This window comes from Alligator sinensis, unplaced genomic scaffold (genome assembly GCF_000455745.1).
Source record: "Alligator sinensis unplaced genomic scaffold, ASM45574v1 scaffold1086_3, whole genome shotgun sequence".
NCBI lineage: Eukaryota > Metazoa > Chordata > Crocodylia > Alligatoridae > Alligator > Alligator sinensis.
In genome coordinates, this window is record NW_005841975.1 from 2454492 (window position 1) to 2481281 (window position 26790).

General features: G+C 43.7%; 1 protein-coding gene across 1 annotated transcript in view; it reads left to right on the top strand.

The window, feature by feature from the left end:
* Nucleotides 1-26790, top strand: part of RYK (receptor-like tyrosine kinase) — an 83580-nt gene that overhangs the window by 43575 nt on the left and 13215 nt on the right. Inside the window, exons 8-10 of the mRNA XM_025200828.1 lie at nt 2116-2216; nt 9922-10047; nt 13930-14016. Coding sequence (XP_025056613.1) covers nt 2116-2216; nt 9922-10047; nt 13930-14016 — 314 coding nt within the window. The remainder of the gene's footprint in view (nt 1-2115; nt 2217-9921; nt 10048-13929; nt 14017-26790) is intronic.

Here is a 26790-nt window from a genome sequence, read left to right on the forward strand (position 1 = left end):
AGGAATTTCCTCGGTGTTCCAGATTTTGAGAAACAGTATATGGAGCTTGTTGGTCGTAGTTTTCCCCACCTACTTTGAAGACCTTGGATGGTCTGCCATCAAGGCCAGGTGCACTGTTGTTCTTCATCTGTCTTATCGCCTGTTGGACTTCAGATATTGGTAAACTAGCAAGTGCTTCCTTTATTGGACACTGTGGGATGGATTCGATAGTTTAATCAGTCACGGTTGATTTTTCAGTTCAGGAGCTTTTGGTAGTGCTCCTTCCAGTAGTTTTTGATGGACTCATTGTTTTTGAGGATTGTACTGCTGTCTTCCAATCTAAGTGGGGTGAATCCACAAGAAATTGGTCCATACATACCTTGATTGCACTGAAGAAGCTCTGCATATCATGGTTGTCAGTAAATTGTTGGATTTCTCTTTCCTTCTCTTCCCACCACTTGTTTTTGGCTCCTCCTCGATTTGGGTAGGTCCCTAGTAATAAGTACTTGAGGCCATTACTTAGTACCAGGTCATTGAACAAAATGAGGTCACTTTTTTTTCTTATTTTGATTTTTGGTTCTGTTTTTCCATTGAAGCTAATTGTGATGAATATAAGAATAAACTGCACATCCTTTAAGGCCTTCCAAAGAAAAACATTGGCACCTACAGTCCTTTCATAGACGCTTTCATTCTTTGCTTTATCCCAGTGGCGTTATTCCTGGGCAAATACTATATTGTCTAGAAAATTGCCTTAAAAAAAGGGATACAAGCTTTGCATTACAATTTGAATTCTGTCTCCACTTGCTTTCTGTCAATTTGAAATTTTTTTAGTTGGTTCCTAGCAAGAGTATACGCCAGGGGTTGGCAGCCTGCAGCCCCTGGAGCCTTTGGATTCAGCCTGTGGAACTGTGTCTGGCAGCATTCAGTAGCAGGGGGGCTCTCCCTGCACTGCATGGCAATCAGTCGCCTGGGGCTCCAGCAGAGGATGAGCACTGCCCATGCTATGCTGCAGTTGGATGGCATAGGCTATTGTGGGGGTGGGTTTGCCGCACTACATCACAGCTGAGTAGCGGGCAGTAGCTGAGTCGTACCTAATTCCTCCAACCCTATGCTGGGTCATTTGGGCCCTCCCTTTTTCCCTCCACCCCCCTGGAAAACATTGCTGAGCCCTGGTATAAGCTATGAAATCTGCAGTACCTTTATTTTTTTTTAATGGTAATTTAATAACAGCACTCAAGTTTGTCGTTAGAGGACCTTGCGATTTACCAGGATAGACAGGGTGACCATACTTCCCAGTTTGTCCGGGACAGTCCTCAATTTTCTAGGCTGGTTCCAGCTGACTGGTGAAGATTAAAACAAGTATCCTGGGTGTGGGGCACAGTCCAGTGGGGAGGCAGAGTGGTGCAGTGCACCAGGAAGGCACTACCACTATCTGCCTGCCTGGTGTACCATGCTGCTCTGTCTTTGCCTCTGCCTGCAGTGGTACTGCTGACTTGGGAGGGGGCAGGGTCCTGGATGTCTCAGATTTTGTTATGGTCACCTTAAGTGAGGACCCTGCTGAGCTGTTGATAATTGAAAACTGATTTGGCACAATTGACAGCCTCAGAGACTCCCACGGATTTTAATAGTGGCACAAAAGCACTTAAGTTCAAACAGTAATGAGTGTGAAAGCATAACTGGTATATGTCGGTGCTATGCTCAGGCTATTGCTGAGAGTCCCTCAGTTTTTTATGATCATTATTCCATCTTGGCAGAAGACTGTTGATAAAATAAGAAAGGAATCTGCCTGGAGATGTATGTTGTCATGTATATTGTGAGAGAGCATACCTCTTGTCAGATGTACCTCTTTTATATTTTAATAGGGATCAAAAACCTGGGAAATGAAACAAAGTACATAAGCCAAATACATGAAAAACCTTAAATGTTAAAGAGAAGTAAGAGTAGGATTGTGGGCTGAGAAGCTGATCTACAGAAAATGCCCCAAAGGCGCATCATCACTTTTTTGCCTGGGTGCTACAGATATTTTTTCCCCCCCCGAGTTTAACCTTTTTATGTGCTGGGATTTGAAGGGAATTTAAGAATGTTGTGGTATGGAAACAAGCCTAAATATTCTGTTAATTTTTGTTTTTAAAACAGCATTAGTGACAGCAGTAGCTCACAAGGCTTATCCCAGCCCTCCACACAGACAACACAGTACCTGAGAGCTGATACCCCTAACAATGCAACGCCAGTAACCAGTAAGTGTTAATCTAATTAATCTAATCTAATTACATACATTTCCAGCAGGTGACACCAGGCTGACCTGAGGTCTCAGTGATCACAAGTGTCCTAATGACTATACATATAGACCAAGAATGATGAGCGTGAACAGGATCTGGGCTTGGCATCTCTGTCTAGCTTATGCTTCCTGAGTCCCTGTCAGTGCTGCATCTCTTTTCTTTTAAAGCTTCATTCTGTAAAGCATAGTCCCATAACACGTGGTTTTGGATCCCAGGCATCATCACAACAATATGACCCTGTGGTATGACAGCAAAGTGAATCGGTAGTGGGAGTGTGCAGGGTGAGAAGGAAACGGGGAGAGGAAGAAATAAAAGATTGATGGGAAACCAAGAAGCAGTGAAGGAAATGTAGATACATGTTAGGGGAACATTAGTTGTTAATGAAAATTACCCAAGTCTTGCATCTTTCAAGGTCACTGAGGGCTCTGCCCTTATTGTCAGTGGATGAGGCTCAAGGTGGCCAACCCAAACAGGTTTTTTTGTTTGTTTGTTTTTACTGACAATCTGCAAGCTGTTTACTGATGACTAAACCTTTTTTATTTACCTTTTTTTACTGTTAGTTAGAAAAGAAAAAAAAGGTGGGTTGGCATCACTGTATGGCTGTAGCAATATTTTTACACCCTGCTGGCCCCACCTCAGGGGTATGATGCTCACCCATATACTGATACCCCTGACTGCATCCCAAACCATGCTGCCCTCCTAGCCCACCCCCAATGCCCCTAATTTCATCCTGACTGCAAGGAACTACAGAGCCTTAGTGGGCCATACAGCCCTGCCAGACAGGTCACTGAAGGGTGCTGAATAGCACTCCTGCTTAGACATCAGGTATCACTGCTCCACCCTCTCTGTCCAGCATGGATACATGGTGGTGAATCTGGAAATGAATTGAGGATTTATTTTTATGGAGGCTCAATTACTTTTATGGAATGTATGGATGGATAAGTATGTTTGGGTTGTTTTGTTTTTAGGTTGTTTTTTTTTTTTTTAAAGGACCACCTGTAAGTGGGCACTTGAGCAACCCTGATAAGGAGAAGCAAAACAAAAAAAAAAAAACCCCAAAAAGCTGTACAAGAGAATTTGAAAAGGTTAAGGAAAGAAAACAGATAAAGCTTGAAAACAGATTTAAAAAAAGCTGTAATGACTGTTCTTTGCTTGTGCTATGGAAGACAGGGAAAGAAGCTCTTCATGGGTTGGCTAGATAAGGGCACAGTATATGCAAAAGTTCAGTGCATATTTAAATCATCAATTTTCCGATAGTAGACTGCACCCTTATTGTCCCTTCCTCCCATCTTACTCCTTCCACAATACTGAAAACCAATCCATTCCTTCCTGCATTAACCTCCTTCTCTTCTGTTTCCCTTTTCTGATGCCATCTGTTTTCACTTTAGTTGGTCTCATTGGAAAGCTACTTGAAGTCTAGTAAGGGAACTGAGGTGACCTTTCTATAGTGGATGTGATTGGGAAACTCACTGTGAAATGGAGTGCAACACCACTTACCGTATTCACTTGAATACAAAATGGCCTTGAATATAAGCCAACCCAAATAATTAGATGCTATATATGGAAAAATTATGAATTTCTTACAATTTTCCAGGTATAGAATCTAATTAATTAGAGGTTTGTCATAAATATGTCCCTTCCCCACTGCTACAGCAGAGAAAATAAATCTAGGGTTAAGGTAACAACCACACCCTCTGCCTCCATCCAGTTTCTTCCCCCTCTCCTGCCTGTCAGACCCTCCTCTCCCTCAGCACATGGAAGTGTGAGACAAATTTAAAAACGCCGACCTTGATAAACATAGTTGTAGTCATTCGCATATAGTACCCATGGACTTCATCCAGAATTGATGTATTTACCTCTTTTTTAAACTGATTCAAGTGTTTGCACAGGTACTCCATAAACACACTTTTAAGCAGACCTTTTGCACATATATAATACAAACTATGCATGATAGTCCAAAGCCAAAAGACTCCTGATTTACTATATAGTTAATTGGGCTGGGCCCCAGGAGAGTCAACAGCATTTCAAGCAATGGTGACCCCAGAGCTCAGCACTGCTCTGTGTGTGTGTGTGTGTGTGTGTGTGTGTGTGTGTGTGCGTGCTCCAGATGTCTCCCACAAAGGATCTATGTGCTAATAAGCCCCCCACTCATGACTGGAACTGGGTGTTCTTGTCACGAGTTTTAGGATCCTCCAAAAATTCATATGCAGATGAGATGTAGGGCAGCCTGGTTCCGCTTCAGCTCGTGGAGGGCAGGGCCACACTAATCATATGCAACAAGCTGAGAGCTTATGTTTGCCAGACATTTAAGGTTGGTGAAGAAAAAGAAATGGAAAAGAAAGGTACAGATTGGTTGCGAGAGTGAAGAGGAAGTCTAAAGGTATTCAGTGTAGTGGTTAACCATGACTAGAAAAAGAATCGGCTCTGAGGGGGACTATGCTCAATGGGAATTTGTATCTTATTCAGATTGGCTGCACTTATCTATTCTTCTGGTAAGTCATGTATCTGGGTCTATGAAGACAGTTTTCCTTAAGTGTTCCTGGGGATAACTGTTCTTCTGGTGTGGTTTAGTACTTGCCAGGGTGTTGGGGCTTAAAGCCCACTTTTTGGAAATGGAAGGCTCCTCCCTAGCTTGCTCCTGTGGCCATATGGTTGAGGGCAGGCAAAACTTGGGGGCATCTGAACCCCAAGCCTCTGGGCTTGGGCCTGCATGTAGGATGCCTGCCAAAAAACTTTGGAAATATCTGAAGTCCCTGGTGGGAGTGGAGGATGTTTGCCAGTTGTTGTGCCACTTATGGTTCTGGACTGACTCATGGATTTGGACTTCATAGATTCATAGATGTTAAGGTTGGAAGGGAACTCAACAGACTTGATTTGGCTGATTTGGCTTGGATCATGAAAAAGTTCTTTTAAAAAAAAAAAAAAGATTCCTATCATCATGTTTGTCGCAGGGCACCTAGGTGTGCCTGCTCCTAGAACAGAAACTGCCTGGGGAGAGCCCAAAGAGCCAGACAGGAGCCCAAGTGCAGGTTGCCATGGCAGCTAGCTAATGAGGAAATTAGCCTGCACCTGGTCAGCTGGCTGGAAGGGGCAGGGCCCTGGGCCCATATAAACCCCAGGACCGGAACTAGGGAGTTCAGTTCTCTGCCGGCGGCGAAGGGGAAGGAGCCTTCCTAGAGTGAGTGAAGGGAAGAGGCCTGACTGAGTTCTGCTCCTAGTAATGTAAAGGGGCAGAGCACACCTTCTGCAGTAAGTGTTATGTTACAGCCCAGGGGCTTATGTTTTGTTTGCCATTTCATAACAACCGGTGGTTTGGGTGAGGCTATTTGGGGAAGGAGGCGGCCTCATTGGGGGCCCACTACAAAGTGGGGACCCTGGCACCAGAGAGGGCACAGTATTTGGGGTGCACAGACCCCGCCATCAGAGAGGGCACGGCATCTTGGACTGCAGAGAGCCCAGCGCCGAGGGGCGCAGGAGACAGGGCTGTGGAGAGACAATGCCAGTACCACCTGCAAGGCTTGGGGCATGGTAAAGGGATGGTTGGAGCCACGCATATAGCCCATAAGGCTGGGGTGTCCCCAGGACATCTATTTTGAAATGGAGCCCACAGGGATCAAGGAAGTCCATCCGGACTGTGCCCAAGTAGGCTTAAAGGCAGCCTCCCTACTCATTACAATGACATGAAGACGTGGCGGGCGAGAATAGAGGGTGCCCAGAGGGCTGTATTGGTACGGTCAAGGGGCCCTAGGGGTAACACGGCCACCCTTGAGGACCCCATCCCATGACAGAGTTTCCCCAATATGGGCCATGTGTTTTACAAGTCATGCTTTTTTTTTTTTTTTGCTAAAATGTAAACTTGGAGCGAAATCAATTGTCCACGTCAAATGGATTTCTCAAAGACATTCTTGGGTGATTAACCACATTTTTCTCTGCAAAGAGTTTTAACAGAATGTCTGACCTCTGTTCCAGTGCGCGAGTGTATGGAGTCAGGGGTGGAACAAGGAAGGAGGTATTGATACTGTAGGGGATTGAAGCAGCTAAGGCAGGGGTGGGCAGACTCAGTTTCCCAACAGCCCCTGCTGCATCAGCTCCTGGCTGGATCCAGTCCTGCTGCCTTGGCACCCTAGCCCATCTGCCCCACACTCTGCCAGGAGTGGGACCTGCACAGGCAGGGCACGTGGCTGGGAGCAAGATGGGCGGGCTAAGGCTTGGAAGTATGGCCTTGGAGATGGTCAGATGTGGGGTGAGGCAGCGCTATAAAGAGTTTTGAAGGCAAATATGAGGAGTGCAACTTGCTGCTGTTTTTCAGGGAGAGCCTGTTTTCAAAGATTCAAAGAGGTGAAATGGTTGGTCTGACACAGGAGTTGGCAGTGTTTTTGGCTGGAGTGCAAAAAACGCTCCAACCTCGACCCATGCCTTGACTTTGTGTGCCAGAGGCAGGGGAGCTGAGTGGCCTGACCCTCTTTGCTGGTGGTGGGTGCACACTTGCCTTGGGGTGGGTGGCAGGGGATGGCCCAGGGTTGTAGTACCCCGGCCTCTCCTCTGCCATGTGCACCGAGTCGTGTACACCTGCTGCTGTCAGAGACTCCAGAGCCTTGTGCAGCTGTTTGCAGCCTGCCTGCTGCAGCTGCCCATATACTGGGCCAGCTGTTGCAGTTAGCTGAGAGGCTGCAAACAGCTGCACTGGGCTCTGTGACAGGACCTGCACATGTGCATAAGGGCGTATGGCTGGGAAGGGACTTGGGGCAATGCAACCTCAGCCTCTCTCCCACCATGCACCCTGAAGTGTGTGTGTGTACCTGCCAGAGCCCAATGCAGCCTACCACAGCCGGATGGGCTCTGGGCAGCTGCAGCAGGCAGGCAGGAGGCTGCAGACAGCTGCTCCAGGGTCTGGAGCCACTGCACCAACTCCATGGTGGTGGCAGCTGCACACATGCCTCGGGGCAGGGGAGGGACTGGGGTTACTCTGCCCCAGGCGCCTTCCCAGCTAGATGCCCTGAAGTGTGTACTGCCACAGAGCCCAGTGCAGCTGTTTGTGCCTCCCAGAAGCAGCTGCTGCCTGCTACTGAGCCTGGGCTGCTTGCAGCAGGGCTTGTAGCCTCCTGGCCACCTGCTGCAAGCAGCCCAGGCTCTGTGGCTGGTGACAGCTGCCCAGAACCGGGGCTGGCTGTGGTCTGCTGAGTAAAATGGCCTCACATGCCATGCTCTGGCATGTGTGCCAGGGGTCGCTGATCCCTGGTCTAACAGATGAGAGAAGATTTCTGCAGCTGCCTTTCAGATGCCCAGGAGGGTTTGGATTGTAAGTGAAGCTGGACAGGAGAAACAAACTGTCCTTCTGTTCACCATTTCTCTCAATAAAACAGGCATTGCTAATCCCAGAATTGCTATACTTTCTAACCAGTTCACAAAGAGTAAAGCAATCAGTCAAGTCGCTCCTTACTTGGTGGTGCTCATTTGTTTGTGGTAGCAGTTCTGTCATGTTGCCTGAAGAGGTGTTTTGTTCATAGAATCATAGAAAATGAGGATTTTGAAGGGAGCTCAGGAGGTGACATCTAGTCCACCCCCCTGCTCAGAGCAGAACCAGTTCCAACTAGATCATCCCAGCCAAGGCTTTGTTGACCGGGGTCTTAAACACCTCCAAAGATGGCAATTCCACACCCTCTCTGGTTAACCTGTTCAAGTGCTTTTACTACCCTCTTAATGAGAGAATTCTTCCTACTATCTAACCTAAACTTCTCTTGCTGCAGCTCGAGACAATTGCTCCTTGTTCTGTCATCTGCCACCACTGAGAACAGTCCAGCTCCATCCTCTTTGGTACCACCTGTCAGGTGGCTGCTATCAAATCCCCCGCTTCAGGTAGTTGAAGGCTGCTATTAAGTCCCCTCACAGTCTTATCTTCAGCACTAGAATAAATTGAAATCTTAATATTATATTAACCCAGTTATAGACAACAGGGTAACGTGTTGAAAACCGCTAATATGATATCATTAGTTTCGGTTTTGTGGTTTTTTTTAAAGCAAAGATAAAACCCAAGTACTTGCGGGTCCTCGTTCGCTCTCGTTACTATTTGATGTTACAATAGTGTCAGTCCTGTGCATTGGGAAACATCTTGGTGAATCTCTCTTGCATTTTAAATATAGGAATTTATTTGGGATGATTACTATTTCCTCCACAAATCTGGAGGAAGTTTTGCCATCTGTAACTGATCTCTCACCACTGTTCAAGGATGCTTTTTGATCATTTTCCTCAAAATTGCATTCATTTGTTTCCTCAGATCCTCTGAGGCTTGGGAGATCACCCTCATCTGTCAAAAAGCTGGCAGAAAAGGTGGTTTATACCTAGGAATAAGAAAGCCCAGTTACTTGATATTTAATTGCCCACAAGAGGTCAGAGAAGGACAGTAATGTACGACTTTTTTTTTTTTTTTTTACATCTTTGTTTCTGCTCCGTCCCCCACCCCCGCAAGCCCTAAGGTCATCACTTACCAGCTCCCATCCAAGTACATTCTGTTCTGGCTTTGTCTTATCAGTCAGGAGCCAGCCTATCAGAAACCCCATAGGTAACACCATCTTTACTATAAGCAGAATCATGACCTCTGGAAACTTTTTACTGAGCCAAGAAAAGCACTTGTCTAAGATTTTGTAGGCAAGCACTGTCCCTCCATTGATGGAACTTGTTCTTGTGTTTTCAGATCTGAGTTGGCTGAACTGTAAATATGTAGGTAGTATGCAGTGCTTGTGCATAGTAGGCATGCGGCTTAGCGTTCTTCATCCAAATGTATCAAGATGCCTTTACTCTGGGTTGGCTGTCCTTTTTTTTTTTTTTTTAAGGACGTCCTCATTTGTCATGGTATGGACCTTAAGCAGTCTCCAGAAGGAAAGTAACCTTTGCTTTTGTGCTATAGGTTGGTAAAGAACACCAAACCCCTTTCATAGTGGCAACTTTGTAGCATGAGTATTATTTGGAGTAGACTTCTTTGCTTCTGGGGATCACGCCATGCTTTTTCTGTCTACCAGTGTTTTTGTGATGCCCAAAAGCACAGGTGAAGAATGGAAATGACTAATATTGAAAGCATATTGAAAAAAAATGTTCTGACCTTTCAGCATTAGAAATCTTATGTTATTGAAAATTGTTTCAGGTATGACTTAAGTGTTATCCCATTAAAGAGTAATCTGTGGATTCCAGAAGTGTAATAACATTAGGCCTTTTTGAATATAGTAAAACTTAAATGCCTCAGATATCCAGAAGAGGGCACAGATATGGCTGTACTTTTACACTTTTCTCTTACAGTCTTGAATTGGGAGCAGTCGTCTTTGTAAAATTATTACTCAACCATTGAGCGTGGTTTTATTTGCTTAGTTATGAGCTAGTTTAAATTGATTTGGTAAAGATGTCATACATAACAAGGTATCTTGTGCAAAATATATAACCTGAGGGTTATGGAGAGTAACTCAATTGGAGGTATTTAAATCCATGTTGCTTTTCTAAATCCAAATGCTTTTCCTACTTATAGCTTATAATAATACCTAATCTTATTCTTTTATAACCAACATTGACTGTTTTTTCCATCTGTGGGGGTGATGATGATGGAGGAAAATGTTATGTTCATATTCTCAGTATAAGGGTATTTACATTGGTTGGTTTGGCTGTGCTGGCTCCTCAGGTTATCCTACATTACGGATAGAGAAGAACGATCTGAAAAGCGTCACACTGCTGGAAGCAAAAGCTAAAGTGAGGGACGTAGCCATCTCCAGGGAGAGGATAACTCTAAAAGATGTACTCCAAGAAGGTATTTACAAACTGTCTCAAACACTTGCTATTTACAGTGTGCTGTTTATTTTCTTATTTTCATCCTCAAAATTCTTTCAAAGGATGTTTCACAAAAACAGAAGATGTCATGAGGAACAGGAGTAACTTCTGCAGAGAAAGTTGCAAGAAGTAATTAAGAACATATGCATGTATTTTCTCCATCAGTTCATTGTTTCTGCATAAATATATTTTTCTCCGATTCTGATTTCCAAACGTTTCTCAGTTCATAGGAACTAAATTATCGTGAAAAGTCACATTTCAGTGTCTTGAGGTTTTTTTCTTGATTACCTTGTATTTTATTTAAATAAAATCTTTGGTGTCTGGTATTTGAGCAGCTTCTTCATTAAGGCACAGGATGATTAAATGCAGCTGAAATGAATGGCAAAACGATTCATTTTCTACTGAACTTATTGGGAGAGGGCTTCATTAAGTTCAGTCAGCTTTTAAAACTTAATGGTTTTCTTTTCAAATCAGTCTCATTAGAGCTGGTAAAAGAAGATTTCAGTACATGATGAGAGAGAGAAAAATATATATATGAGCATAGTGTCAATACCAAGATTCCTTAGAGGAGGGGAGGCATTAGTTGCTGCTTCTTGTCTTTTTAAAGTTCTATTTTGGGAGTGCACATGTAAGCTTTTGTTAACCTGTTTTGTCTAATAATGTTGATTTCAAGACAGCTAAAAATTGCTCTTATGTTGTCTCAGTAATTTGAATGATTGCAATGAATATACATCTTTAAACGTATGCTCATAAGCCTGGCTAGATTTGAAACATATCAGAGCTAGAGATCGGAGCTATTAAATCACCTCCTGAGTAACTGATAGTGTCTCTGTGCTGTTGAGCGAGAACTTTTCTCGAAGTGCCTTAGAAATTAAGTATCTTCCATGTCTCAGAAGTGTTGGTTGTAGCCATGTTGGTCTAAAGACATGGGCCGACAAGCTTCTCTGGGTAAAACTGATATCTTTTATTAGGCCAACTAAAATAGTTGGGAAATTTCTTTTTTGCAAGTTTTTGGGCAGACAACCCTTCTTCAGGCAAGGGGGGAAACACATTCTTGTTGCCTTTACCACTCAAGTAATTTAATTCTGAACTTTTGTTCTCCTATTTGCATGTGGTTGGCGCCACAAAAGGAGCTGCTAATGAATCCTTTTGTTTCCACTTGCCTGCATCTGCCTATGATATAGGAAGGTATCTGATGACTAGAAGCAGCAAAGTAGCCCAAGTAAGCTTGCATGATCTGCCACAAAAGGAAATAATGTTTCCTGTTTCCGTGGCATGCAGATCAAAGTACCATTGAATGCCAACAAGAATGCCATGTAGCCAGATCCTAGGAGAAGCAGTTTGGGTTGTTTTTTTGTCTGCCTGAAACTTTCAGACTTGAAATTTGATTTGGGGTCCATCAGTATCTTCAAAGTCTGCATGTTCAACTTAAAGCCCCATGAGAAGTCAAGCTTCTTGAGCTAATACCTTCCATTTCTGTTCAGTCTCACAACAACACTGGACTGGGTTTGTAACAAATCATCAGAGCTGGTGGCGTGAATCAGTAAAAACATTCAGAATTCTCAAAATTTTAACTACGTTCTTTTAGAAATCTGTGGTACCTACAGTTGGCCACGTCTGGAAATCTTGACCAACACTTAACTCCATTCAGAGTATTTAGTTGTTTTCATAATTAAAATTGTATTTTGACTGTTGCCATGACTTGACCAAGTGGTTGAAGAAAGGGCATGTAAAGCATGGAAGAAGATTCAATCAGGGGGACAGACCTCACTTTCTGCTCTAGACAGCTCATTTTCAAATACACAGGGCACAGCTCTCCTTGGTGATGTATGGGAAGGTCTGCTATGCTCCCAGAAATGTTCATCAGCTTGTGCTGATGGACAGACCACAGTAGTGTGCAACATTTTGTTGTCCTTTTGACGTAGTATCATGATATCCAGACTCCTGTCACACTCTTGGGTTACAGCTCTACAACAAGAATAGGTTTTGCGGGATCCCTTAACTAATCAGTCCAGGTCCCCAAATTAACTTTTAGTGCAGCTTTTAAACTTGGCTAACTGGAACAGAGGAATGGATATTGATGGTAGGAAGATGTTTGCTAAGGTATAGATAAGATCTGTCCTTCCTTTTTTTGTGTGTTCTTGTTATGACAAGGTATTCAGCAGAATTCAGGGATTCATTAGCATACAACAGGGCTGCTCCATGGGTGCTGCTATGGCCTGTCTAGGTAAGGTAAATGTAATGGCTCTCTTTTTAGAGTAGGACAAATAGAATAATTTTGTGGGAGCACAAAATGTAGGGTGTGTCAGTTTTAAACCTGACTTCCAGAATCAAAGATGCTATCTGTATAGTTTATCGATGCCAAAGTCAAGTCCTGTGGAGTGGGCCAGAGTGTTATAAAACTCGGGTGTGAAATGTACTTCATTATATTCTTATTGTGCTTAGATGTTTCAGTGTGTGAGAATTTTTTTCGTTAACTGCTTTCATTCCTCTAGTTCAGGACTGCAGGGTAAGTAAATATCATCTCTGGTTTTGGAGGTGGGAAGAATAGTGCAATCCCATCACACATCTGCACTACCTTTCTTTTGTGGGCATTTGCATGCCTTTGTAGATTATTAATGTAGATCTAAGATACTGTTAGTAGCCCTGTTTTCAAGTTGGGAATTGAAGGAGGAAGATTTCTGCTTTTTTAAACAATCTAGACTCTGTAATTACACTTGCATGTAATCCCCTCTTTGAGCTAGCTGCTGCTTACATGAATCACAGGATAGGAGTCTGTGGAGCCAAAATAGCCAGAATTGCATTAATGGTAGGTAATCTATTTTTTATTTAGTTGGCATTATTTGTCTCTTTACAGTAAAGCTTAGGGTTCAACTGAAATTGGGGCCCCCTCTGTGTTACGCTCTGCACAACCAAATTAAGACAGTCGTATCCCAGGTTGCTTACAATCTGAATAGGCAAGACAGACCAGTGGCTAAGAGAAATGGGTATGGCATGCAAGCAGAGGGAACAGTGCATTGTTGCAAACATTGTGGTGATTGTGTGATCATTTTGCATAGCTTCTGCATCTGCTTTCCTTACCATAGCCCACATGGCTTAAAACAGGGAGCAGAGCCACAAAAGACCCAGCAGTTAAGTTAATGATTCTCGACCAGGATGTCATGGCGCCTTGGCATGCCTTGAGATCCTTTCAAGGGTGTAATAGGGTGCTACGCAATGTTAACACTGTTGTGTGTGCAAACATGATTCAAAAGATAAACCCAGAGACTTCAAATAGAAATCCATTGTGTTAAAAGTATTAAGACCTGTCCTGGTCTTTCACTCATCTTTTAACTACCAAAAGAACTCAGAAAGTTGAGAGCTGGCATCTTCCAAGAGGTGCCTCAAACCTTAAAAGATTGAGAACTACTGAGATAGGTCTGCCTTGCCAAAAGCCCATGCTAGGGAGCTTCACAGCAAAGCATTGCATGTCTGGTCTGTGCTCACAGCACCCTAAAATGGATATAATGTGGCTGCACCTTGGGCACATACTAGTAAACTTGCGTGTTCATAGGACTGCTGTTGAACACATGTCCAGAACCTCATCGACAGCTACATTTAAGTCCATTTCCGGGTGGTTTCTGGATATGTTCAGTATGTATACTACACAGTTCTGGCTTTGGTAGTTTCTTGGGATTTGAAGACTTTCAAGGACTTCAAATTTGGAAGTTACAGACATATAATTGCAAAGCATCCTAATTTTCTGCTGATCCTGCAAGAACATGCCTCAGGGTAATATTGTCTAAGTGTGTTTTTAATTAAATGGTTTATGAACTTCATTGAAATGCATTATCTTTATAATAGCATTATGTTGTTTTCGCAGGCACTTTTGGGCGCATTTTCCATGGGATTCTAATAGAGGAAAAAGACCCCAGCAAAGAGAAACAAGTTTTTGTCAAAACTGTTAAAGGTAAGTTTTCAGAGAGGTGTTTCTTCCTCTTACTGTTCAAGCTGTCATCAAAGGGCAGAAATGGAAACCTTTGCAAAAAGGGAGTCGTGTGCATTCCACCAAACATTCCAGTTACTGCACCTCTAATCTCATTTGCTTAGTTAGGGCTCTGGTATTTAGCAAGTTAGATGCACGTTAATTTTTAAGTTAAATTGTTGGCCCTACAAAACAATTTAAATAACTCTCTTCAGATGGTCCTGTTTCCTACCTCTAAACTGGACTAAAAAAGTATGCCTAAAGACATACACCACACATCTTCAACGTGTTTCATATTATTGAGCATCATGAGGGCACATGGCTATGCTAAACCTAAAGAAGAGCCTGGTTCCTGCCCCAAGGTTTTTCCATTCTAAATTGAACACTTATTCAGACATACAAAGCATTTGATGATGCACGATTTTAAAGTTAACTTTTTCCCTCTTTAGATTAATGTAGATTGGTTTTGTAGAAGTCTGTTTTAAGGAGGTCTTTTGGTGAGTTCGGCATGGAGAGGGCTGAAAAAATATTCTCATACGCTGAAATGTTACATATGGTGTAGGAATCACTATTAAAAAAAATCTTCATGCAGATCTTTCTCTCCACAGATTTTTTGTCGCTACTGTTCTTTTTGGTAACTTTTATCTTTAGCATTGCAAGGCAAAATAAGTGTATATAGTAGCCCCCTTTTATTATAGTCTTGCATCATTTGGACTAGGCAAACCAGTACTCTTTTTTTTTAGAGTCCTTCCCATCAATGATCAGTGTTTAAAAACCTTTCCTGATTTAATTTTTCATTGGCTGGTAAGTTTTTTTGGGGGTTTTTTATTAGCACATGATGGGTACAAGGGAAAAGGGATTTTAACAAGACTAGTATATACAGAGATTGATCATTTAATCTAACCTAACTATCCATTTATACTAATAATTTTTTACTTTATAGTTCATACTTTAAGCTAATGCTTTCAAGCTTGTTTTAAAGAATTGTTTCACAATTTGATTAACACAAGAATAATTAAGTGCATGCATATAATAGCACTAGGATGTAACTTAGTGAGGAACCATTGCAAAAAACATTTGGTTTGACTTGAAATGAATGTTAGGCCTTTTTTAAGCCCTTACTAGGGTAAACTAAAATTCTCCTCTTCTCCTCCCCCCCCCCCCCCCCCCCCCAAATTTGGTTTGTTTTGAGTAATATATATAGAGGGGAAGGGGGAGGCAGGGGGTGTATGCAGCATAGCTTACCCAGGCGGTGCAGTGCAGGTGCAGTCTGCTTCCATCCCCCCACCCCATCTTGCTTGCGGTGCTCCACATGGGGCTGAGCTTTGCCCACTCTTGCTCAGGGCAACCTGTGCCATACTCCCGCCTGGACCCACTGCACCTGCTGTTGACCCTGGCAAACATGCACAGCTTCCCGGCAGGGCTGCCTTCCACCCACTTGGTCTCCCACAAGTGGCTAAGTGGATGACAGGTGACCTGGAGCTGGAGCCCCACATCGTGGGGCTTCCCCATGCTACCTGCTGCCAGCAGAGGTGGGAGGAGGAGGAGCTGCTGAATAATACCTGCACGGCTGCAGCAGCAGCAGGAACAGCCCCGTTGGGAAGCTTTGTGCACTGCCTGGGGCCAGGGTGGTGCCATCGGTGGGCTCAGGCAGGAGCAGGCATGTCTCAGCCCCATGCAGTGTGCTGTAGGCACAGCTACAGGCCAGATGCAATCAGCCAACCAGATGCAGCATGTGGGCCATATTCTGCCCACCTGAACTATGGTAATGAGACTTGTTGAAAGGCAGCAAATGCTTTGACTTGGACTTCACCAAGAACAAAGGAATTTGTGAATCTAGAAATATGACTCTTATCCCATGCTGTCCTCTTTTGTGCCTAACCCTATTGAGCAATCCTTTCCTGGCATGAAGGACTTTCAGCTCTCTTGCTTTCTTCTAACATCAGCTGGCACAAGATTAATTCTACATTGGTACCTGCAGATTTAGATTCTTATACAGAGTCCACTGAAAATATTTGAGATAAGTATTCATCATGGTTTTGACTGAAATTTTCTCAGAAACATCAGTTCCTTTACAGATACTGCCTGTATCTTCACTATACTAGTTTCACCTGCCATCCCTTCCTACCACCAGTGTTGTGCTGTGGGAATGGAGCATGATATTAAGGAAAGGAAATTTGAACAGTTTGTTCTTTGCCTTTTGATGACTGTCTAGTGTTGAATTAGCTTTATGGAAGGGCATTTCAGCAGGCAAAAGACAAGACTGGAAAGTCAAATAACTAGTATTACATTATCCTTAGTTTAACCATGTTTTTTTTTTTTTTTACTTGGTTATAGGCCTTTGTAATGTAATTTAGGTTCTTCAGATACTAGAAATTTAGACACGTTAGTAGTGACTGGATGAGCTATACTGAAGAAAAGGGTCTTCAGCTTGGGGACTGGAATTTAATCACTGTCAGTTAATCATTTCAGGCAGTCATCTCCTCTGCCAGCTTTGAAACAGGCAGTGTGTAATTAGGTTAGTTTTAATATGGCAGAAATAAGTATGGCATTCATTATACTAGATACTACCTTGCGAAATACACGCTACTTGAAAAAGTAACCAAAAGATCTCCTCATTTCTGTAAGATTCTTAAACTTCTCTCTTTTTATCTGGATCAAGGCAAGAAGGATAAGAAAATGTTTTTTCAGATGTACAGGCCAGTTGACCCAACAGAAAGCAGGATCTCTAGGCCTGTCATCACAAAGATGGATTGAAAAATCCCTTTGGGCATTAACGGAAGATCAGTGCTAGGGTAAGAACCATGCCCTCTGGTCTCACTCTTCTGAAGTGTATTTTTTAGGAAGTGCTCTGAGGCACACACTGAAATCTTTTGCCCACAAATGGATTAAATTCCAATGCCCCTTTTGGGAGGAATGTCCCCTTTCAGATTCTGACCCAGAAAGAGAAAATTCAAAATGAACAAGCAGCTGTTTGGTCATTATGTGTGAAGAGGCAGTAATTACTTTACATTTGCCACAGGAGAGGGATGGGGTTGCAGGTGGAATTGGAGACAGTTTAATTTGGAAAAATGAGACCAATAAGCCAGTCAGCTGGATTCACCAAGGGCTACTTATGCCTGACCAACCTGATTGCCTTGTATAATGTGGATGCAAGGAGACAAGTGGATGTGATATTCCTTGACTTTAGCAAGGCTTTTGACATGGTAACATTCTCGCAAACAAGCTAAGAAAGTATTGGTTAGATGAATGGACTGTAAGGTGGATAGAAAACTGGCTGGATAATTGGGCTCAGAGGGTAGTAGTCAATGGCTCGAAGTCTAGTTGGCAGCCGGTATCAAATGGAGTGTCCCAGGGGTCAATCCTGGGGCTGGTTTTGTTCAGTATCTTCATCAGTGACTTGGAAGATGGCATAGAGTGCACCCTCAGCAAGTTTGCAGATGACACCAAGCTGTGGGGAGTAGTAGATATGCTGGAGGGTAGGGCTAGGATTCGGAGAGACCTTGACAAATTGGAAGATTGGGCCAAAAAGAATCTCATGAGGTTCAGTAGGGACAAGTGCCAGGGTCCTGCATTTAGGATAGAAGAATCCCATGCACCAATACAAGATGGGGGCTGACTGGCTGGGCAGCAGCTCTGCAGAAAAGGACCTGGGGGTTACAGTGGACAAGATGCTGAATCTGAGCCAGCAGTGTGCCTTTGTTGCCTAGAAGGCTAACAGCATCCTGGGCTGAATTGGTAGGAGTGTTGCCAACAGATCGAGGGAAGTGATTATTCCCCTCTATATAGCATTAGTGTGGCCACATCTGAAGTTCTGTTTCCAGTTTTGGGCCCCCCACTACAGAGAGGATGTGGACATATTGGAGAGAGTCCAGTGGAGGGCCACAAAAATAGATAGTGGGCTGGAGCACATGACTTGCAAGGAGAGGCTGAGGGGACTGGTCTTATTTAGTCTGGAGAAAAGAAGACAGAGGGGATTTAATAGCAGCCTTTAACTACCTGAAGGGGTATTCAGAAGAGGATGTAATCCTCTTTTGTAATCAGTGGTGGCAAATGGCAGAACAAGGAGCAATGGTCTCAAGTTGTAGCAAGGGAAGTTTAGGTTGAATATTAGCAAAACTTTCTCAGAAGGAGGGTAGTAAAGCACTGGAACAGGTTAACCAGAGAGGTTGTGGACTCCCTGTCTTTGGAAGTGTATAAGACCTGGCTAGACAAAGCTTTGGCTGGGATGATATACTTGAGGATGTTCTTGCTTTGAGCAGGAGGTGGGACTAGATCAGTTTTTCAACACGTGGGTTGTGACAGAAGTGTATATGAAGGGGTAATGAACAAACTTTAAAAATGGATTCTCCTTTAAAGGAGAAAAACATGGGAAGCCACGGGTTTCCCCTTGCTGGCTGGCATAGTTCTAGCCTGCAAGGGGCTGTTTGGGTCTGGGGGGAAGCAGGAGAATGGCAATCGGGCACACATGTACATGTCAGCCAGGCAGTGTGGAGAGTAGCTGCCACAGCTCCCCCTCATGGCCCAGCCCCTGCTGCTGCTTCCCATTAAGCTGCGGTCCTACCCTGGATGGCAGGTGTGGTGGGGTGATGGGCAGTGAGTCTCGCCACCTGTTCCACCCTCCCACACTGGGTCCTGCTTGCTGGGCCATGGAGGCAGCTCCATGCCTGTTCAGCCAGGCTGCAGCCCTGTGTCTGCTGAGGGCACACAAATCTTCTGGACCTGTCATCTGCCTTCCCACCCACCCTCTTGCTCCAAACATGCACCCGCTGCCCCAAACCCTGGAGACTAGGGGTGGGAGTGTGGGGCACCAGCAGGGCTAGGGCTTGGGGGGCTGTGGGCTTGGAATGAGGGGCACCATGGGACTGCTTTTACTGGATCAGGACTGACCACTGATATTTACAAATGGGTCCTGGTACAAAAAAAGTTGAGAACCACAAGACTAGACAACCTCCTAAGGTCCCTTCCAACCCTAATTTTCTGTGCTTCTCTGCTACACTTGTGGCTCCAAATTAGAACTTCATGTTACTCTTAGAGAAGTTATCAAGAAGGAATGGGAGTTTCCAGAGAAAATGAGAATAGTGAGTTAGATAGCCAGGCGATGTTATAATATCCATTACCACAAATTAAATTGCCATTGCCAGGCTCCCTAGTGCTGACAGGTTTCCAAGATTGGGAAGTGACTTGCTAATCCAGTGTTCCCCACATGTCAGCATGTTTTAAAAAGCAAATGTATGGCCTGGCATCACCCCTAGTCCTGGAAGATGCATGATGGGATCTGAAGAATTTTATCTCCGATCCCCAAAATCATGCATCCTGCTGCCAGATCTTACAGTATTGGAGATCACTTGCCTGGTGCTGAGCTCTACAAGGAAACTTGAATGGCTTTGCAGGCATCCTAGCACTGGGGAATGGCTCCTGAACTGGGTGCCCTTTAAACTAATGTGCCATATATTCATATTGAAGAATGTCACAAATCAGCCACAAAGATATTCCACACTAAATATAGATCTCCTTTGTGGCTGGTTTGCCATTTTTATCACTTGAGAAATTGGTTGAGCATGTGGCATATTATATGATTTAACACAGCCATTCAGTAAGTTTAACATCTGTCAGGGGGCTCAGCATATTCAAGACCCTGATTTGCTACCTCATCAGAAAGCCCTGCACATGTTGAACATTGCAGTGTCCCAGAAGAGATTCTTAATTGCCACTTTATCTCACAGTTGAAAGAACACTCATAGTGACAAGCTTAGCCTTAACCTTAACAAGTAATGTGAAGATTAGGAATTGATCTGTGGGACTAAGATGAATAGGTTTGTTTACTAGTCTCTTATTTCTCCCTAAAAGATAAGCTCAGCAAGAAGCATGGTCTCCATCCATTCTGGACAGGCTTATACATGTTTATCCACCAGAACTCCTGGTAATGACTCCCTGCTAAAGTTAGAAAAATTATAATCCCCTCTTACGAATTGCTCTGTGCTTGGCAAGAGCTGATGATTCTGCTGATGATTATGATCACCTGCCTAGTGAAGCAGGCCACAATTCATTGTCCAAACATTATTGCAGGTTAGCTTGGAGACCCATCTCATATATTTAAGTTACTACCATTATACATTGTAAGCAGTAGGGTAATGTCTGTGGTAGGTGTCTCCAAGAAGCAAAGAGTGTGTACTGAAAGCACTTAAGTGGAAGTGACAGACCCTGTACAAGATTGCCCATAAGTCTTGCACCTAACTCATTTTATTTTCAATTTGTCTGAGTCTGGCTTACAAACGGATACTACTTATGTATATTTGACATTGTTTCAACCTGTTAGCAACCAGTTGTAGTGAAATTGTGCCAACAAAGTTGTAAGGTTATTTATTTGATGTAGGGCTACAGTATTAGTTATTTCCTACATGCACTAAAACTTGTTGAATTTTAAAGGATGGTACTTTCAATAACATACTATATTTTTAATGCAAAAACATGCAACTCAGTAATGTTGTAGTCTTGAAGTTGCATACAACTATACTTTAAAAGAAGCTTATATCTCCCAAACCCTGAATTCAAGTTCCTGGTTTTCCAGTGAAGGACTGATGATGAACATCTAGAGTAGTCTAAGAAATGCATTTGATGGCCTACATTAAGTGTTTGCTTCTTTTTTTGAAAGAAAACCATCTTAATTCTGATCTTGGGAATTAAACAAAATGGAGAATATTCTAATTTAGGTCACGTTTGTCATGGTATATGATCCCACTTTGTTAAGAAAATACATAAACAGATTTGAAACAATTTTACATATGTAAAAACATTTTTGTTTCTCCTAAGTGGTTGGTCCCATGGAAAAAAATAACTTTTCTCAGGCCTTGTACACATGTTACTTTTTTAGCACTACATGTGCTTGTAGCCTTTAAAGGTTCCAGACAGCTAGTGTCCACATGTTAAGGTTGTTCATAGGGCTGCAGAGATGGTGGATCCACACTGGTGGAGGCCTGTCTTAACTGCTACCTTGCTCCATGGCTGATCAGACATGCCTGCTGTGAGTGGCTTGCAGACAGCTCATCAGCCATTGTCAGTGGCAGCAAGAGCTGATTTGGTGGTGAAAACTCCTAGATCAGATGTTTTCTTTGCTGTTACCATTTGCAGGTATCCAATTAACTGCTGCCACTTGGCAGTAGGAGCTCATCAGGCAGCAGAGCCTAAAGACAGCCCAATTTTGTAGCACTATAAAAGTAACCTGTGTCCAAGGCCTAATTCACCCTTGGTTTTACCCTTTTATTAACTTCAAACTTTGTGCATCTGCAACATTGCTCAGCCCTTTGAAAAGTGGGTGGTGGGTCTATATTTTGAAGTATAGCGCTGTTTCCACAGTTGTACCTGGTAGTGTCAAGACTTCATGCTCAGAGATATCTTCTGCAGAAAAATCTCTCAAATGTTTTCCCCACCCCTCTCCCCCTCACATTTCTGCCTCTCACGCATCGTTTGATTTTTTTTGCGCACTTAAAACTGACAGCATTTTGCTTCAGTATTGCCAGCTGTTGCACTTTTAATAGACTGCTTCCAAGGATGGTTGAAATCTAGCACCAGTATCTTAACACCACTTTTTCATATTTCATGTTAAATATGTAAAATAAAAGCTGGATGTAAAAAAATTGGGGGTGAGGGGACAGCAAGCAAAGGAACTATGAATTGTAACTAGCAGCTCCTTTTAGCTATTTTTTGGACTGTTCTATTGCTGAGTATCAGCAGTTTTCTTCCTTTTTCCCAAATGTAATTCCAAACACCTATCTACAGGGTTATAAATTTGAAAATGTCATCCTGCTTTATAGCAGAGACTACACATGGTCATATAGACCAGTGTTTCTCAACCAGTGGGATGTGTCCCACTGGTGGGACTCAAAGGTTGGGTAGGTGGGACTTCAGCTCATTGCCTGATTTGAAAAAATCAGTTGTTTGCACTTCAAATAGATGAATCAACAGATACCTTGAACAGTGCAGTTTTGTGGAACCTCATCTGCTGGTGACACCCCACATCTGGGAGTCCTGATCATCTGATAGTTCCCAGCTTCAGGAGCACAAGGGCTCTCGTGCTCTGGAGCCTCAGCCTGGCCGCACAATTAATGGCATGATAAGAACCATCCTCTCCTCCTATAAAAACTTTTTGGCTTATTCCTTGTTTTATAATGCCATTGATTGTGTTAATTATGCCTGGGTAACTACTTAAGATGCACAAAGACTCTGGATGAGCATAACATCTCACATCTGAATTTTCAATTTGAGATTCTAAAAGATTTAACCTGATTTAAATTCCAAAAAGCTTTTGATCTGGTATCCCACAATGTTCTTGCAAGAAAATTGGCAGACTGTGGGCTTAACTGCGAGACAGTTAGGTGGGTAGGAAGCTGGCTGCTGGGTAGGACCCAGAGAGTCCTAATGAATGGATCTGTGTCATCTTGGTGGGAAGTGGCCAGAGGTGTCTCGCAGGGGTAGGTGCATGGTCTAGTGCTATTCAACATTTTCATCAATGATTTTGGGATGAAGAGCTCTGGCCAAGTTTACGGCCAACACCAAGTTATGGGGAAGCATCATGCTTGAAGGTAGTGTAGTGCGCAGGTTTGTTATTACCCTGAAATAGAATAGTTTTCTGATAAGCATACTGTTAGGTTTACAATAATTTAGATTATTAAGAAGTATTAGCTTTACAGCTGAATACAAGGCATGACCGGTGGCCTAGCAATGCAGCTGACCACAAGGCAGATTGATAGCTAAGCCTTTGCTTGTGTCAAGTAACCATTTTAACTGTATTAAGCATTTTCTGAGTTAAAAGCAGCAAGTATCTCTGTGTCTGTGTGCTGAAAAATCAGCTACAGCAAGAAGTAAGATAAGACAGGGAAACCATTGTTCTGGGTGCACTGGTTGTGTCCTTGAGAAGTATCTACTACTGTGTAAGGTTTTGCTAACATATTATAATGTTACTGTTACTTAACTTTTAGCTTTTTAAAAAGTGCTAGTTCAGCTTAATAAAAATATGCTGTTACAAAGATTTAAAAAGCACCGCCCAAGTATTGCTTTGCCCAAGTATTGCTTTTTTTAACCATAAAGTCTTGCCTTGCTATAATAAATATAAAAGATCACCTCACCCTTGAGGGGGGGCCATTTTGCCTTTTGCTGGCTTTATGGTCTTTGCTCGAGCAAATAAACAGCTGTCTTTCTTTACCCGCGTTGTCTGTCACTCAAATTACAGCTAGACAACGAACCTTAGCGAGGTTTCTCCCACCACACAGCCCACGTGCAGCTCATTGTTTTGGGAGGGTGCTGCCAGCAGTAGAGGCAAGAGCTGGCATGACTGGATGTGTTAGCGCTGGAGCAGGCTACGTGGTGATGTGCATCCAGGCAGAAGCTGAGCGTCCGCTGAGCGTGTCAAAGCAGAAAGACCTACTCACCTGTCGCCCGTGGGGCCTTGGCTGCTTCCAAGGGACGGCTGCAGGCCCCGCACACACCTCGGACTGCCCAGAGTGACCCTTGCAGACGCCACACGACACGACACGTCCCGGGGGCCCTTCTGCCCCATGTCCCGCTCCTGTCACGCTGCGGCCCCTCGCTGAGACGCTGGCTCCAAGGACGGGGGCACGAGGAGGAGCCTGCGGGAAAGGGCAGACCCTCGTCAGACACTTTCACGGGAATGAAAACGCACCCTACTTGGCATTGGTGAGATTGCAGCTGGAGCATTGCGTCCAGTTCTGGGCACCGCGCTTTAACAAGGACCTGGTAAAGCTTGAGGGAGTCCAGAGATGGGCCACCTCTATGATCAGAGACTTGCGTGGCAAGCCATACAAGGAAAAGCTGAGGGATCCAGGACTTTTCAGCCTCAAAAAGAGAAGACTGAGGGGGGACTTGGTAGCAGCTTACCGCTACATCAGGGGAGTACATCAAGGGCTCAGTCAACAACTGTTCACCAGGGCACCCTTGGGGAAAACTAGGAGTAATGCTCACAAACTCCTGGAAGACCGTTTCAGGCTCAACATTAGGAAAAATGACTTCACAACCAGGGTCCAGACTGTGGAATAAGCTCCCTCCAGAGGTGGTGCAATCGCCTACCCTGGAAATCTTCAAGAGGAGACTGAACGGGCACCTTGCTGGGGTCACCTGACCCCCAGTTGTCTTTCCTGCCTGGTGCAGAGGGCTGGACCCAACGATCTTCCAAGGTCCCTTCCAGCCTTACTATCTGTGAATCTGTAAAGGTATCTGGTAGGACAGAAATTCTTCTCAAAGCTAGAATTACAGGTGCAGGCTTGTTCTAGTATTGCTTTTAAAATGTAGCTTTTTATGCCTGAGAACATAGGTGCGGAAGAAACTCCAAATACACTGCCTTTTGTACATTCTCTCAGAACAGCAACAGGGAGTGGAAGGGAATCTCTCCAAGGCTTGGAGCAGGACTCTAAGCATTTCCACTTTGTTGTTCACATCCACATCAAGCGTCTTGATGCCTGTCTTGCTGGGGTCGTCTGTCCCAGCAGTCTTTCCTGCCCAAGTGCAGGGGGGCTGAACCCGACGATCTTGTAAGGTCCCTTCCAAACCCTAACAACTATGAAACAGCACTGTCGATACAAGGCCACTGCAAAAACTTCACCACAGTTCCAGACCTTCTGTGTTGGATATAACAGGTGGTGTCATTAATCACCCTTATAAGCATGGCAAAAATTCAGAACTGGAAATCCAAGAGCACATCTGTGTGCTCAGAGTTCTTTACAATCCAGCTATTTTGGTCTTTTAAATATGGTTCTTGGAACCTAATTATATGCACCATTTTTAATGGTTTGGCCAGCATAACTAAGGAAAATAGCTATAAAAGGACAGGTGACTTAATAGAATTGTTCCTGTCCAGTTATCCATTTGACTACAAGTCACTTTTTTTTTTTGCAGGAGAAACTGAAAATTATGAGCTAGATTCTGTTCTGAGTTGCAACTTGTTTAAATTCAAAATGATTTACTCCGACGTTGTTCAGATAGATTGACGTTGGTGTACTGAAGAACACTATTTGGCCCCGAATTGCTATTGTTTGTTGAGAATGTGTTGAATTGTATATAATTTATTTTCCTACAGGAATGGTTTGACTTCTAGAAAACAAGGAAATAATATTGATAAGAAAGCACAATATGGATGCGGGAACTGTTTCACAAGATAAGATTTGGATTTCCGTATATACTTAAATGGGAGTCAATCATACTTTGGGTGCCCAGCCCCTAAAATATAATGTTCTTTCTGAGCTGGCAGGAAACAGTGGAACATACAGGCATTTCTTCAGTGGGTCATTGTTGGGATTTTGTGATGGATAAAGGAAGGGCATCAGCAAAGCAGTGTGTCCCCTGTAATGGGAAAAGCTAATGAACTCTGTGGCAAAACACTGTGCAAAAGCTAAGCCTCTCTGCCTTCCAGTAGACATAATGAGTAGTAAAGCTGTATTCACGCATGTCTGAGGGGCAGAACTAATTAGCTGGCCTCCATGCTTCTGTGCTATGTCCTCTCAGGAGATGCAGAAAAATTCAGTTTGACCCAAATGTCCCATTCCTGAGAAGTCCCCTGGGACATTAGGACACATTCCTGAAATTCTGGATGGTTCAAGAAACAGAGATGGTTGATACCTTTATCACTGAAGGATTTGCCAATAGATACCGTCCTGAAGTTTAGGTGAGCAGTTTGATTTCTGATCATGAGAAATAATGTTCAGATGTCCCTGTGGACACAGTTTGGGAAATCAGATTTTGGTGAGCAGTTGGAAAGAAGGGAATAGGATCTGAGGCTCAAGGATTAGATTTACAAGTCAGCTCAAGACCTATCAGTGATTCATCGTAGAGATCACTCTTGAATCCAGGGGTTGCCCATGACTACGACATTTCATTAAGACATGCCTTGTCTGAAGAGGAGGTGGTATTTAATGCTTGCATTTCCTTCCCCCTCCAGCTGTATCTATGGCAAGCTTTTCTTCTCTGTCCCTAAACCACCGTTAGTTCACAGGCCTTCTTGCACTTAATCTAGTTAGTGTTTCCAGTCCTTTCCCAGCTCAGAACATCTTCGCACCTCTTCAGCACATCCCTGGCTCAAAAATGTGTGCTTTCTTGTTCCTCTGACCAAACCTCTACAGCAGGGGCAATTTTTTCAGGCGGAGGGCCGCTTACTGAGTTTTGGCAAGCCATCAAGGGTCGCATGACAGGCGGCCAGGGGCAGATAAATATTAATTTTCTAAATTTTTTAGGGGCCCCGCAGGCTGGATAGAATAGCCTGGCAGGCCACATCTGGCCTGTGGGCTGCATTTGGCCCACCCCTGCTCTACAGCCTTTTATCCATGTACACATGGAGCATTCTTGGTGTTTCAGGTATTGTTAATTGTAGATGGGGGTAAGTTTGAAGTGGCAATTCCTTGGGTTACTAGTTGCCCACAAATATGAGGGGCTGGACTGTGGCTTGGGAGGTCCCTTCTAGACCTGTGACCCTGTCCCTTCTTGTCAGGTTGCTTTTGAATGCAATAGGTCTGTGGAAATTGAGCAATAACATAGTTACGATACCATATTAAACCAGTGGTCCACTTAGTCTGTTGGTGACCAGTACTAAATGCTGAAGTTTTAAGGTGCAAACCACTCATTGGATGCTGACACACGTGACAGGAAGTTTTGGGTTTATTTCAAATAATTAGTTAATCCAGTTGCAAGCCATGAGGGCATATGCATTTATCTTGTATAGTCTAACTGCATATTAGATGTTTGTGTAAGAAAGAG